Below are 13,844 nucleotides of genomic sequence, written 5' to 3'. Positions count from 1 at the left end.
AAATATCTCAATTAATTTAAAAAATATTTTCAAATGACGTGATATAAACAATTGTCACGTTTAAATTTATGAATGTATAAATATAATTGCGGTGTCTCATCTTATTGCAGAAAATTTATCATTTAACATAACTACACCTAAATATTTGAAAAATATTTTAATAACCAATTTGCATAACAAGCAATTTTAAAGTTATATTATATTTTGTTATAAATCTCGGATAGTTTACCTAAAGCCACCTCATAGACTCAGTCATCAATTCCTTCAAAACAAGGTGATAATTTTCGATTAATTTTGTGTCGGCTAGTAAGCTAAAAAATGAAAGAATACAAACTCTTTATCCGCCATGCATAATTCAAAGCTCTGTTATAGAAATCGATCGATTTTTCAAAAATCGTCGATAAATTGTTCAAAAATCGGTTAAAAATATTTTTCTGATTTAACCGATTTTCGATAAATCATCGATTAATCATCCGATAATTAATCATCCGATAAATCGTAAATCGATACATCAATCGAATAGTTCCGATTTCCGAAATCTATAATACCGATTCAAAGTGATAATTTCATCTTACATATCATATCACATCTTTAAACAGATTCATACAAGACAGACACAATATCATATCAAATCACATCTTTAAACCCCCACGGATCGATCTAGTTTGTACACACAATCTTAAAGTGGGGTTTTTTTTTCAAGTTTCATCTGTTTATTTAATGCTTCTTTATGAGAATTTAATAGTTTGGTGTAGGAATAATATTATAAGCTCCACGGGTGTAGGCAATTCCGGTCACTGGGGTCAAAATTAAATATATTATTATAATTATTATTTTTGAGTGAGATCAAAAATAAAAGTTACACTATATTTTTTAGGGAAATATTTTCTTTATACATACATTTTAGAAAAATTATAAGTTCACTAAGGTCAGCCGCCTGCGCCGACTACGCCCCTATTAACCCTGAAAAAGATTTTTAAAATGCCTCATATACAATTTTTTTTTGTATTACTAGTATATCCCAAAAATAATTCGTAATGAGACATATACTGTTTTTATTTTCGTAAAAATTCTCTCAACCTTGAAGCAGCCTCCCTATTATCTCTGAGGAGCTTTCATCGACTTTCACCGGTGCAAATCCCCGATCTCTTTTTCTTTTTATTATTGTTAGTTTATCTATGGCTTCCATCGGCTTTCACCGGTGGAAAGCCCCGATCTCCTATTCTTTTTATTATTGTTAGTTCATCATCTAGTTCATCTCTCGTTAATTTTCAATAATTTCCCAATTTATTTGGGTTTTGTTTGTCTCTCATTGTGAGAGTTTGATTTTATTTGATTTGTTTGCAGTTCATCATGACCGAGATTACAGATCTGCGGAATTTTGATGATGTTGATTCGGTGATAAAGATTTTTATGGTGATGCATTTGTGGTCGATTGCTTCAAAAAACAATTGGAGGATTACATCATGTAGATATCACTTCAAAAAATCGCCTTGGTTGTCTATCCAAGAATGAAGGATTCAACAGCGATATAATTATGCGTTTGTTCAATTTCGATCATATGTGTAGATGTCGTATGATTTTTCATTATTAATTTATTTTCATTTAAAAAAAAATGTATGTACGAGAAGTACGTTTCATTTTTGTGATGATAATCATAATAATCTAACAATTTAAGATAGGGACGGTTTTGAAACTCAAAACATTTCTTTGTATCTTATTTATGAGATTTGTATTAATATTAGTAGGTATATTGTAATAAGCACAAACCCAATATTAAAAATAATATCAAGTTATTATTTGCATAAAATTGAATCTCATAATCCGTATGAAATATAGATCTAAATATAGTAAATAAATGTTGTTAAATTATGTATTTAAAAAAATCGTAGTTAAATGTAATTCTAAAATTCCACCGTTTAGTTTTAATTATGCAACTAGTTAATAAAATTTATAAAAAAAAGTCAATTTATGTTGAAAACAAAGTTTATTGAGAATAGAAGTTAACAAAATTTGTTAGTTTGGTAATTTTAGTACCAAATTATATATGATTTCGCTTATTAATAAAGAGTATAAATACAACAAATTATTTTTATTTATAAGAGAATAGCCCATTACACAATAATTATCCAGTATTCTAAAACGAATTTTGAAAACAATGGTGCGAACTCTAACATTTAGAGTTAACTAATAAAAAAAATTGGCCTTTGTTAAATATTTACTTTACAACCCAATCCCAATTGATAACTTCTTTTATAATGGAAAATTAAGGGTAATCATGTGAAAAAATATAATTTCTAAATGCAGTGAATTTAAAAATTCTGTAATACCTACTTCAATCAATATGAAACCTTATTAATACTCCATTACATTTATTAATTTTCATAATTAACACGCTACGCATGATAATAACAACAAAATTAATGCAATGTATTCTAATTTTATCTTGTATTTTATTTTCCTTTACAAAGTAACCCCTATGTGTCCTGGCTAAAAATAAATCACTTTTAGTACGTAGAAATGGAAAATTAGTAGGCTTTTCGTAAAGTATAGTGATAAAGTCTTAAAAAAGGAGAAAAAAAGAACTATAAAGCGTGAGGGAAAAGCTTAAGTTGATTAATTGCATGCAAACAAACAAAACAGATGTAACAAAGTTGTGAAGTTCATACCATCATAGATCATAATAACATTGCCATGAATAAAGAATATGATTATGAAGCTAGTGTATATGAGCGGGAATCAAACGCAGAATCTCATACGACAAATAATTTTGAGCATGTAGGGGATTCATTTTTATTTAGCCAATAAAAATTTGACTCATACTCCCTCAGTCTCACCCAATTATTATCGTTTATGAGAGAGTGTCTGACACGCATTTTAAGATGGATAGAAGGTATAGTTCTATAACGTTTTTTTAAAAAAATTTCTTTTTCTGAATAAAAATTTAAACACTTTCTTAAAAACGATTACAATTAAGAGGGACGGAATTAGAGAGTAATATTTTATAAATTTTTTGGGAATTAATTTGATATTCCTGACATTTTCCTTGCTCAGATTAAAACATGACGGTTGATATTCATGAACAATTTTTGGATACCCGAAATCCTAGCTCCAGAACTGGTTAGTAATAAGTACTTAGTGAATTATTTAATCAAATATTCATGTTGATTAAATATTGTTTAATCATATATTTTTATGATTGATGTAATTTTTGTATATACAGGGGTTCATCTCTATTAAAAAAAAACTTAATCAAAATGGTTTATTTATAAATTTTCGCGGTTATTATGTGCCCTTGACACATGGCAAAAAATTTGTCTGATTTTAAATTTTATGGGAGCACTTTTATATATATTTAAAAAATTAAATGATGAAAAAATATAAAAATTAATTTTAAAAATATAAAAATTAATTCTAAAATGAAATTTCCTGAATAAATATCACTATCAGGTCTTTTTATCTTTTAAATTTGACTTGGGCCTTATCATTGGTCCTAACCGAAGTACTACTTATATTCAAGTTTGGTCATTTGTCCAAGATTGGGCCTTTAGATGGGCCATTGTAACTTAACATCTCCAAGGCCATAATTTTGGTGTTGTCCAATCCATGTTTCTTGTAAAGGTTTAACAAACTGCCTTCTTGCAGTTCAATTTTGACACAAGTAAAGACTGTGAAGTGGACAAGCCATATAAAATGAAGAGACAACTGCATGCATTCCGTAATGCAGCATTTGATGCGTTAGATCTTTGATCGAAAAATATCGAAACTGAATGACTTGCTCTTGTCCTTGATGATAACACGAGTAACTTGGACGACAGAAATCGTATATGGATCACATACGAAATGTGCAGTCATAGCCATTTGGCCCTGTCTGCAATAATCAGCGCCGGGGCAAAACAATCGGGTGTCCCGTGCGAAATCATAAAATTGGATCCGTAATTTTTATTTTAACATAAATTTAAAGGGGATATATTCTGGCAATTATCAAAATATGTAAACAATGAATATATTCCGACAATTTAGTTAAAATGAGAGGCTCTTCTCGCATATTAAGAGAGGTTATTCTCGCATTTTTATAACAAAATTATCTAAAATAGTTTCTAACGCTCATTTTATCCAAAAATGCACTTTCTGTTGCCATCAAAACAAGTCCATTTTACTTTTATTTTCATATTGTTCTTAAATATATGTAAAGTCTTAAAATTTTGGGGCCCTCTCACCCCACGCTGCCCCAACACCGCTCTGGCAATAACCTGGGTGGAGAATTTGCTGAGGAAAAATTTGGCAAAGAAAAAAAGAAGGTGAGTACGCATAGGCTTGAGTGTTGCACTGTTTCACCCTGGCTCTGCAGTAGGCCTCATCTGGTATGGAGGCAGCTCTACTCGTTGCACTTACCTTCCTATTCGAGGCAGTTATGAATTATGATAACAGTGCAAAACCATGTATTATTACTTAGTTTTGGATTGATTAGCCATAGGGAATGAAGAAATTTGTCACCTGATTTTAGGTTATAGCCGTATGAAGCACAGAAATATACCATGAATCTTTTTTTCAGACGCGGTATTGTTCAGCAGAATGTACTCACTACTCAGATCAATACTGAGATGTCCAGCAGTAGAAGTACATTCGATGAAGCTCTTTAAGGACTTCACTATTTCTCAACTAGAGGAGCTTTTGGCCTTTCTTAAAGGACTTGAAGAACATACATTATTGATATGATAATAAACTCAGATGCTAGGGAAGTATGAATAGATTTCAGCAAGTCATCTGCACCACACGACGAAGATAACATAATGTATCTAGACCGTGGAGCCAATCAAGCAAGTTCAAATTGACGGATCATGAAAAAATCTATCACATTCTAAATTATTCAACCAGAAACAAGTAGTTGGCATAATGATACTGAATTATTCATCAACCAGAAACCAGAAATATGTTGGCTTTGACTTGAAAATGTTGATCTATCTCCTTCCCAAACACACAAACTAATGCTTCTGCAGATTATGTATTATCCTTGACTCTTTTCCTGCTCGAGCCTATTTGACACATACGTACTCAAGCAAGCCACTACATCAAAGCTAGGAACTAACTACAATAGTAGCTGTTAGAATAATATAAGATCCTGGAAATGACCATTCGGTTTTAGAGTAAGTGATTCCTTGACATGGTATCAGAGCTCAGGCTGACAAGGGACTCAGGCTGACGGGGGACTCAGGAGGGCCAGAACTGATAACACATGTATATAGAGAGAGTCTGACCTCAAGGCATTATTAGATTGTTTGCTGATTTTTTTTCTTCAAAGTTTGTATATTGGGTTGCGGGGTTAGCAGGGCAATCAGTACAGTCTCTGTCGTACTTTTATTAATAAGACAAATTTGTCTGGCGGCGGATTAGTAGTAGTTGACTATATAATGTTGTGGGCTACTAATGTCCTATTTTGCAAATTGCAATCAGAAATTAGATATGAAAAAATTGACTTCATTATCTAATTTGTTGCAGACAACTTTGACATTTGAAATCTAAAATCAGTTGACTTGAATATGATGAGGGCTATTACAATGATGTTTTTGTAAGGCAAGCGCAGAATGTTGCAGTTTGCAACTAGGCTATCTCCCAGTCCTCTCTATAATAATGTACATTGTATAAATTACTAATTAAGTTGACAATGATCCAAGTTTCAGGCTGGTTAGGTTCTCACTAAACTCGATATAAATGTTCCTCGATCTAGCTAACTATTGAGAAACAATTCAGCTAACTGATACATAGATTAGGTTCTAAGGTTCTGCTATTCCTTCAAAACACAAGTATACATAATGAGAATGAAGGGTTTTAACATCCTTGGCCATACTTTTGTGATTCTATTGATGATCATGAAAGGAATTAAACCGGACACTCAGAAGGAAGAGCTACTAGAACACTGCACTAAATTGAAAGTGTCCGTGGACCTGCCAATTTTCTTAAGCAGTGTTAAGAAGACCTTTGGGAACATGAGAGAACAGCTGTCTAAAGCACACTTTGCGACAGCATATGAAACAGATGTGTTCGGGATGGCTCAGTGCAGGAACTATCTCTCAACTGCGGAGTGTTTGGCTTGCTTTGATGCTGGCGTCAGTCAGCTTAGACGCAAGTGCCATGCTGCAGTAGTTAGCGCTCACTTTATATACCAAGGATGCTTCCTCAGGTCTTTCTATTTACTTGTCACTCAAAAGTACATGTTTAGTTCACCTAAGGAGTGTGTGCTAAATCCTTCCAAAATTTCATGATAGGTACGGGATTCACAACTTCTACAAAGAGGTAACGTTTGTGAGCTCTGTTTGGGTTTGTAGCTACAATCGTAGTGTGGCTGAACCAAGTGCTTTTAGTCCAAAAGTGCAAGGGTTATTAGCGGATATTTCTGCTGCCACCCCAAAGATCAAGAAATACTTTGCAACAGCGAAAAGGCAAGTGTTCAGTAGTGGTAAAACACCAACAGTGTATGCTGTGGCGCAATGTGTGGAGACTATAAGCCCAAGTGATTGCACAAGGTGCTTGACACGGACCTATGCTAACTTGAAAACATGTCTTCCACAACCAGGTGGAAGTGCTGCTGAAGCAGGTTGTTTTCTCAGATACTCTGATAGTTCCTTTTTTGTTGATAGCAACCTAACTGATATCACACCTTACACAAGAGGAGGTATTACGCGACCTATCCTGAGTTTTCCTCGTATATACTTAGCTTTATGATATAAGTAAGAATATTTGATTGGTGAATTTGTATATTCCAGGAAGTTCAAGCACAAAGCTACCTATCATTGGCATTGTTGGTGGCGTATGTTTTCTTTTCCTTTTGATTGCTTGGCTTTTATGGTATCAATTAGTCAAGAAGCCGAAGGTAGCTAAAAGAGGTGAGCGTAATTAAGCTAACAATAACCTTTGAATGAATGAATAGGCCTAATATAGACATATTAGGCGTAATTAAGCTAACAATAACCTAGTTTTTCTGTATACTAGGTGAGCTACTGCAGGTAACCAAGCTGCAGGGAACAGTTATTTACAGTTTCAAAGATTTGAAATCAGCGACAAAGAGTTTTAGCCAAGAGTACAAGATAGGAGAAGGAGGTTTTGGTGATGTTTACAAGGTAATATCTCACTTACAATCATCGACTACTGATGGATGCTTAGACATGTTATGTGGTTGTGTCAATCAACAGGGCATAACAAATAATGGGGACATAGTTGCAGTAAAGAAACATGCTCTAACTTCAAACAAATCAAAAGAAGATTTCGAGAGTGAAGTTAAACTCATAAGTAATGTTCACCACCGGAATGTCATCCGTCTATTGGGATGCAGTGGGAAAGGATCAGAGCTACTTCTTGTGTTCGAGTACATGGCAAATGGAAGCCTTGATAAATTCTTATACGGTGAGTTGACCTAAACATAAATATGACACACTGCTGGTGAAAAACCTTGATAAGTATGTTCTATACTTTAAACTTTAAAGGCAGTGCTACTATTTGGCAGGTGAGAAGCAGGGGACTCTTACCTGGAAACAACGCGTTGACATAATTCTTGGCATTGCTAGAGGCCTTGCCTATCTTCACGAAGAATTTCATTTTCGTATCATTCATAGAGATATCAAGCCTAGCAACATATTACTCGATGATGGTTTTCAACCCAAAATTGCAGATTTTGGTCTGGCAAGATTCACACGTGAGGATCAAAGTCATCGAATTAGTACTAGATATGCTGGCACAATGTAAGTTTAGTAATAAAAGAACACATATATAAAAATTTGTGATATTGTACTTTGGATGATAAAAGAACACATATATAAAATTTTTAGTAATAAAAAGTAACTTAACATATCAGGGGTTACACAGCACCAGAATATGCAATTCATGGACACTTGACTGAGAAAGTTGATACCTACAGCTTCGGAATTGTGGTCCTTGAAATTATAAGCGGCCTGCGTTGCACTGATGTGAAGATTGAGCCTGTCAATGGTTCACTACTCGAACATGTAAGCAAAAGATGTTTACGTGAAACTCAAATCTTTAATTCGTTGCTAAGTGTGCTTTACATGTTACAATGTCACAGGCCTGGCACTTGTACGAAGATGACAAGCATCTTGATTTAGTAGATGAGAAACTGGATCCAAATGAATATGATGGAGAATATGTTAAAAGGATCATATATCTTGCCTTAATGTGCACTCAGATGCCAGCTTCTCGGAGACCAGCAATGTCTGAAGTTGTTGTTTTGCTTACTAGTGGACTCCTCTTCGAGCAAAGACCATTGAGCATGCCAACCTTGGGCTAATATAGTAACAAGTATAGATGTGTAGCTTGTTAGAAACCATCTAAACACATTAAGATGATCAATATAAAGATATAATAATCACCCTGAGGAATCAATCAGAAGTTATGCTCAAGAAACTAAAGATTAATGTAGATAATACAGAGCAACTCCGGTTTTTCTATGCGGAAGCTGTTGCAGTTATCTGAGTACTAAAGAGAATACTAGATGCAGTTGCAGGATGTCGATGAACTGGAAAACTAAGAATCTATGTTAATCTAAGAATCTACCTCCTTCCCAACATACACCTTCATGTCAAAATTCTACTTCTGATGCAAACTATAAGAGAATACTTAATATATTAAGTACCTGAAACATTTAATAGTCAATCAAGCGACTAAACCAAAGCCAGAACACTATGAAGACATAGAACTAACTACAAATATAATATTATGTATTTAAATTCAACTTGCAAGGAAAATAGCTTAAACATCAACTTTGGTTGGCAGCCTGAATCTGGAAAACGAGGAATTTATTTAAGGAATCGGTCACAGATTTCATATCTGTCAGAAAGATATATCACATGTGTACAGCCTCAAGGCATTAGATTATATAAGCTGTTCAAAATCGAAAGAGGGACAGTATTGAACACACACACACACGTATATTGAAAGAGTCTGACCTTCCTCTTGCTCCTCTTATTGCAGTCCCCTTTGAACGAAGTAACAAAGTCTTAGGGTGAACAAATCACCATTCAGTACTCCCCTTAACAACATAAACATAGCGTAATGAATAGATAATACACTGTTCTAGACCTTATTATCATCTAACTCGCATGAAGTAACTTCTTTAATTAGAAGTACATGATAATGTATGTGGTAACTTGAGATTGAAGGGATCCAACATTCACTGTCTGTTGAGAAATTTTCCTCAATCTTAGTCCTTAGGACAGACAAAAACCATACACATTCATCGAGACTCTATATGATTGACCCCAAAATAGTACTCTGACAAATATAATTTCAACACTAAGAATGAAAATGCAATCAAGGACCCTTTAGAAAAAACAGAAAGTATGAAAACCAAGAATTTGAATGAGTTTCAGAAGCATAAATTGTGGAAACTTCAGATAAATGATACAATCCAGATTTTATTGACTAGATTATGTTATGAGCTAATATTGTATCTTGCAAATTGCAATAAAAAATTACTTTCTTTTGTTAAATTTGTTGTAGCAGATACCTAATTCATGCAGTGGTCGAGGTCTTGCTTTCTCTAAGAGAGGTCAAGGGTTTGACGCTTGACTTGTGCATGAGTTTAAATAGGTTGAGAATGAAGAGCATTATCAGGCTTTGCTATACTGTGGTGCTTGTATCGATGATCATAAAAGGAGTAACATCAGACTCTCGAGAGGAACCGTGCACTAGCTTAAAAATATTTGTGGACCTGTCAACTTTTTTAAGCTGTAGATTATTGCTCCCTCAGGGGACAATTAACTTCCTGGAAGTTATCATCACCCTCATGTTAGGTCTTGCAGGACTGCGCCCTAAAGCTTTTACTCCAATGGGACCGTCTTTGCTCAACAAGCATGTTTTGGCCTTCGTGTCACAAACTGGAAACTCTGGAGGGCAGCAGCTGGAGCGATCATCACAACAGGTGGCTGACTCAACTGGACAACATTCCCAACCATAGCAATAGTTACCAAAGTTAGAGACACAGCAACAGGTAGTGGATTCAGGACAACTGTAGTGATTATTGCAAACTGTTAGGGGCTTCTTAGTAGGATATGAGGGCCGCATTGCTATTCCACACTTCCCTGTATTAGTACTGGCCACATTACGCTCTAATCTCATGTACCCATTCTCGCCCCAACCGGTACCCCATGAGTTCCTTACTATCCAATAATCTCTACCATCCTCTGTACCATATCCAATAGCCACAACACCATGGTCTAACTCTGTCCCACATATCCCATTAAAAACGCCTGATTTATAAAGTTGGAAATGCCTGCTTCCAGCTTCAATTGAAACACTCACTGGTTGGTGTGCCACAGCCTTCTTTAATGAATATTCGTCATTTTGAGGAACATTTCCATAACCATTAATAGTTACGACCTTGGAATTGTTCACCACATTCTGATCACATACGCCCTGAACAGCTTTGTACGGATAATCATTAACGGTATGAATTCCCCCTTTTTTAACAATGAACTCAAAGGCATGGTCTATCTGAACACCAACACTGCTTTTGAAACCTTCATCACAATCGACCAATTCTTGCTCTGAAAGAGGTATTAGCTCACCTGTTACGATGTGGTTAATCCCTTCAACTGAACCTGTTGCTGAAAATGCCCAACTTCCTGCATAATGGAAAAGATGTAAAATTGGCACCAGAAAATTGGTTGAATAATAATTTTAAGTAATTGCAAAGTTCTTGCAAATAATTAATGAGATATTCTGTCAAGACTTTGATAATCACCTTATATGCCTTCACAAAAACTAGCATAATATTAACTAGAAGTATAGTTCGACTTTAGATGACCAAGAGACAAACTTAAAACTCTACTTCACTTCAAAAACCGAAAATTTATACAATAATTCAAATGTAACAAGCAACATGTTTGACTCGAGAGAATCAGCTGCGGAGGTTTTCGTCATTGAGTACTTCAATCCATTGCATTGAATTATACGTGAGTAAATATATTGGATACTATATGCAAATTGCATATTCATATAGCTAACTTTAGAGTTTAGAAGCACAACAAAGGCACCCTTGTTGACAGATTTGTAGAAAAAAAACCGTTTAAAATCGTTGGCCATGTTAGAACAAAATTCCACTTGTCGCTAATAATCTAATATCACATACAGGCCTTGTACTCTCATAAAAAGAACAATCTAATACAGAGAAACCACCCTATTATCAGACACTAGCCTCATATATACTGTCATAAAAAACACAAATTTGATACAAAAAACATCATTATATGCAATTATATAGAGAGAGTTAAAGCGACAAATGCACAATTTTTTTGGACTGTTGGTAGTAAATCATAGAGAGAGGGAGAGAGAGAGAGGTGGGAAAGAGAGGGAAAGAGAAGGAGAGAGATGTGGGAGAGGGAGAAGGTGAGAGAGAGATGGGGAAAGAGAGGGGGAGAGAGAAGGAGAGAGATGTGGGAGAGAGAGATGAGAGAGAGGGAGAGATGGGGGAGAGAAAGAGAGGGAGAGAAAGAGGGGGAGAGAGATGGGGAAAGAGAGGGGGAGAGAGATGTTGGAGAGAGAGATATGAGAGAGAGGGAGAGGGAGAAAGAGAGATGGGGAGAGAGAGAGAGAGGAGAGAAAGAGGGGGGAGAGATGGGGGGCGAGAGAGAGAGAGGAGAGAAAGAGGGGGGGAGAGATGGGGGGAGAGAGAGAGAGAGGCCCGAGTCTTAGTAAACTCACCACCGCTGAAATTATGCCCCTGATCTTTAACAGAACCAACAGCCCCTTTATCTCTCCAATCAACAAACTCAGGCAACTTATCACCACTCTCATACTTATACCTCTCATCGCTCTTCCCAACTTCAACTTGGTCTCTCTCTCTCACCACCCCACCACCCAACAACATGGACCTATACTCTTCATTACTTAAACCTGCAAACCTGTTCAAACCAAGCTTAAATGTACTGTTACTGTTATATTCAATAATATAGTAAAGATTATCCTTAAAAATCTCGAAACGCCTCTCTTTTTCACTTCCTGTATAATTTATATTATAATTGGTAAGCCAATTCTCGTAAACCAACCAGAGCTCGTGTTTTTTGGGGAGAAACGGAGAGTCGATTGAAACTGTTTGGCCCCACGTAGTGTCGTAAACATATGCGAATAGTACAAAAATGTACAAAAACACTGTAAGCAATACCATTGCTAATACATTTCTCCCAAAATTCTTATCCATTAACTTGATACTATATTTTCTCCTGCCTGCCATTGGGGTTTTCATGAAGCACAATTTGTGAACACTTGAAATACGAACACCAAGTTTATCAAGTGATGATGATGAGAATATAGCTGGGCCTCCAAAACCCGTGTCAAGAAAACCCGTCCCGTCTAAATTTCTTTTTACTTGGTATCGGTTTTATTTTTTGCGGAAATTTATTATTTATTCTTGTCCCCGTCCAGCGTTCGGTTTAATACTAATAATTTTTTTTTGAAAATTTGATAAAAATTTAATTATTTTATAATATTTATATAAGAAAATAAGGAAGCTAAGGTAGATCCTTTGTACGGTCGGCTGAATAGTGTTTCGACGATTAGGTTTTGCGATTCAACGAGGTCTTAAGCTTCAGCTTGTTCACCTCACACATTTGTAACTTAGATGAATAGTTTACATTTGAACAATTACAAAAAATAAACAAATCAAATCAAATCACTTTTCAGAATTTTCGGGATTAAAGATTTTCATCGTAAAGTTATTATCACTTAATACAAAATAGCTGCCCATCAATCCTTTTTAAGAGTAAATAAAATTTAATTAATCAATCAATCAATCAATCAACCATACCCAGTGTATACCGCTTAAAGCAATTTCTGGAGGGGGTAGGATGTACGCAAACCATGCCCCTACTCTTCGGAGTAGGGCGGTTGTTTCCGTGAAGACCCCCGACTTAGTATGCTTGCGAGGATAAAAAGCAATACCTGAGCCCATGGTTGTATTCACATGAGACTTATCCACAAAGAAAATAATAGTCATCCCAACTCAAAATTTAGTCCAACTCGCTTGATCCGCCAAGTTGACACACTGAGTCGCCACCGTTTGAAAGAGTTGATGCCATCATTAGCTACTTGCTTTCCCTTTCTACGCCTCACTTCCTCTGCTAGACATCACAAATATTCTATCAATACTCAATCTCATATTATTCTAATCGTCACATAAACGTCACAAGCTTCTATTTATCCTTCGTTTCACCCAAATCCGACTTATGGATTGAAAATTATGATTAAAACAGCCAAATAATGATCACATAGGTATATAACACACAAGGTGTGACAACTGGGAATTTCGCGATATGATTAAGTGAATAAAGTATAATTTTGTGGTGTAGTTATAAATTATGTGATTAAATAAAGGGATAAATGATTTTGTTGGTTAATTGTATTTATTGTATATTAGTAACTGGGAACGTAAAATGACCCATTTCAGTTTAATGAGTCAGCTTAGTGGATAAACTGTGTTGTCGGGCTGTCAGGTAGAACGGAACCCGTCTGAAAAGAGATTAAAGTGTTTAAATGTAAACTATGTGCTATGGTGTGAAACAGGAATGTTTAATTGAGTATTATATTCCAGTGATGTGTCAGTTGATATAAAGAGAATGATTGTGAAACATGTCTGAAAACGCTCAGCGTCGGGCCGTCAGACAGGACGCGACCCGTTACACGAAAAAGGGAAGTAATGATAAAAAGGAAAATTTTGTGATCAAGTATGAGTTGTGATATGTGAATATATGTGTTTGCTTGCCTGTATGCATGATTACATGATCTGGATTATTTTAAATGATTTTAAGGTATTTATCTGATTTAAAATAAGGTTTATT

General features: G+C 35.1%; 2 protein-coding genes across 10 annotated transcripts; one reads left to right on the top strand and one right to left on the bottom strand.

The window, feature by feature from the left end:
- Positions 1-5,680: 5,680 nt before the first annotated feature.
- Positions 5,681-8,299, top strand: LOC141676771 (cold-responsive protein kinase 1-like). The gene is made up of 8 exons (XM_074482484.1): positions 5,681-6,181; positions 6,267-6,673; positions 6,765-6,884; positions 6,991-7,118; positions 7,191-7,401; positions 7,502-7,736; positions 7,850-8,000; positions 8,078-8,299. The coding sequence occupies exons 1-8, from the start codon at positions 5,814-5,816 to the stop codon at positions 8,297-8,299; spliced, it is 1,842 nt and encodes a 613-aa protein (XP_074338585.1). The 5' UTR covers positions 5,681-5,813.
- On the bottom strand, positions 7,742-12,334 carry LOC141676772 (ervatamin-B-like). Of its 9 annotated transcripts, none has more exons than XR_012557133.1 (4): positions 11,713-12,334; positions 8,958-10,634; positions 8,182-8,295; positions 7,742-8,079 (listed from the first exon to the last, which is right to left on the bottom strand). XR_012557133.1 is itself a non-coding variant. In XM_074482486.1 (3 exons), the coding sequence occupies exons 1-3, from the start codon at positions 12,251-12,253 to the stop codon at positions 9,757-9,759; spliced, it is 1,275 nt and encodes a 424-aa protein (XP_074338587.1). In that variant the 5' UTR covers positions 12,254-12,333; the 3' UTR covers positions 7,742-9,756. The 9 variants fall into 9 exon arrangements, 2 of the variants coding, with proteins under 2 accessions (XP_074338587.1, XP_074338586.1); XR_012557130.1 differs by having other exon boundaries at positions 7,742-8,295; positions 8,958-9,040; positions 9,518-10,634; XR_012557131.1 differs by having other exon boundaries at positions 8,182-10,634.
- Between the last annotated feature and the right edge of the window lie 1,510 nt (positions 12,335-13,844).

Source organism: Apium graveolens, chromosome 8 (genome assembly GCF_009905375.1).
Source record: "Apium graveolens cultivar Ventura chromosome 8, ASM990537v1, whole genome shotgun sequence".
NCBI lineage: Eukaryota > Viridiplantae > Streptophyta > Magnoliopsida > Apiales > Apiaceae > Apium > Apium graveolens.
This window is presented reverse-complemented; position numbering and strand designations above follow the sequence as displayed.

What these genes read in the sequence shown, in the direction of transcription:
- LOC141676771 (XM_074482484.1), top strand. Translation starts at nt 5,814, where the DNA reads ATGAGAATGAAGGGTTTTAACATCCTTGGCCATACTTTTGTGATTCTA. An exon ending in CCTTGATAAATTCTTATACG is followed by an intron (nt 7,402 to 7,501) that starts GTGAGTTGACCT and finishes ACTATTTGGCAG; the next exon opens with GTGAGAAGCAGGGGACTCTT. An exon ending in ACTAGATATGCTGGCACAAT is followed by an intron (nt 7,737 to 7,849) that starts GTAAGTTTAGTA and finishes TTAACATATCAG; the next exon opens with GGGTTACACAGCACCAGAAT.
- LOC141676772 (XM_074482485.1), bottom strand. Translation starts at nt 12,253, where the DNA reads ATGAAAACCCCAATGGCAGGCAGGAGAAAATATAGTATCAAGTTAATG. An exon ending in GGGGCATAATTTCAGCGGTG is followed by an intron (nt 10,635 to 11,712) that starts GTGAGTTTACTA and finishes TCCATTATGCAG; the next exon opens with GAAGTTGGGCATTTTCAGCA.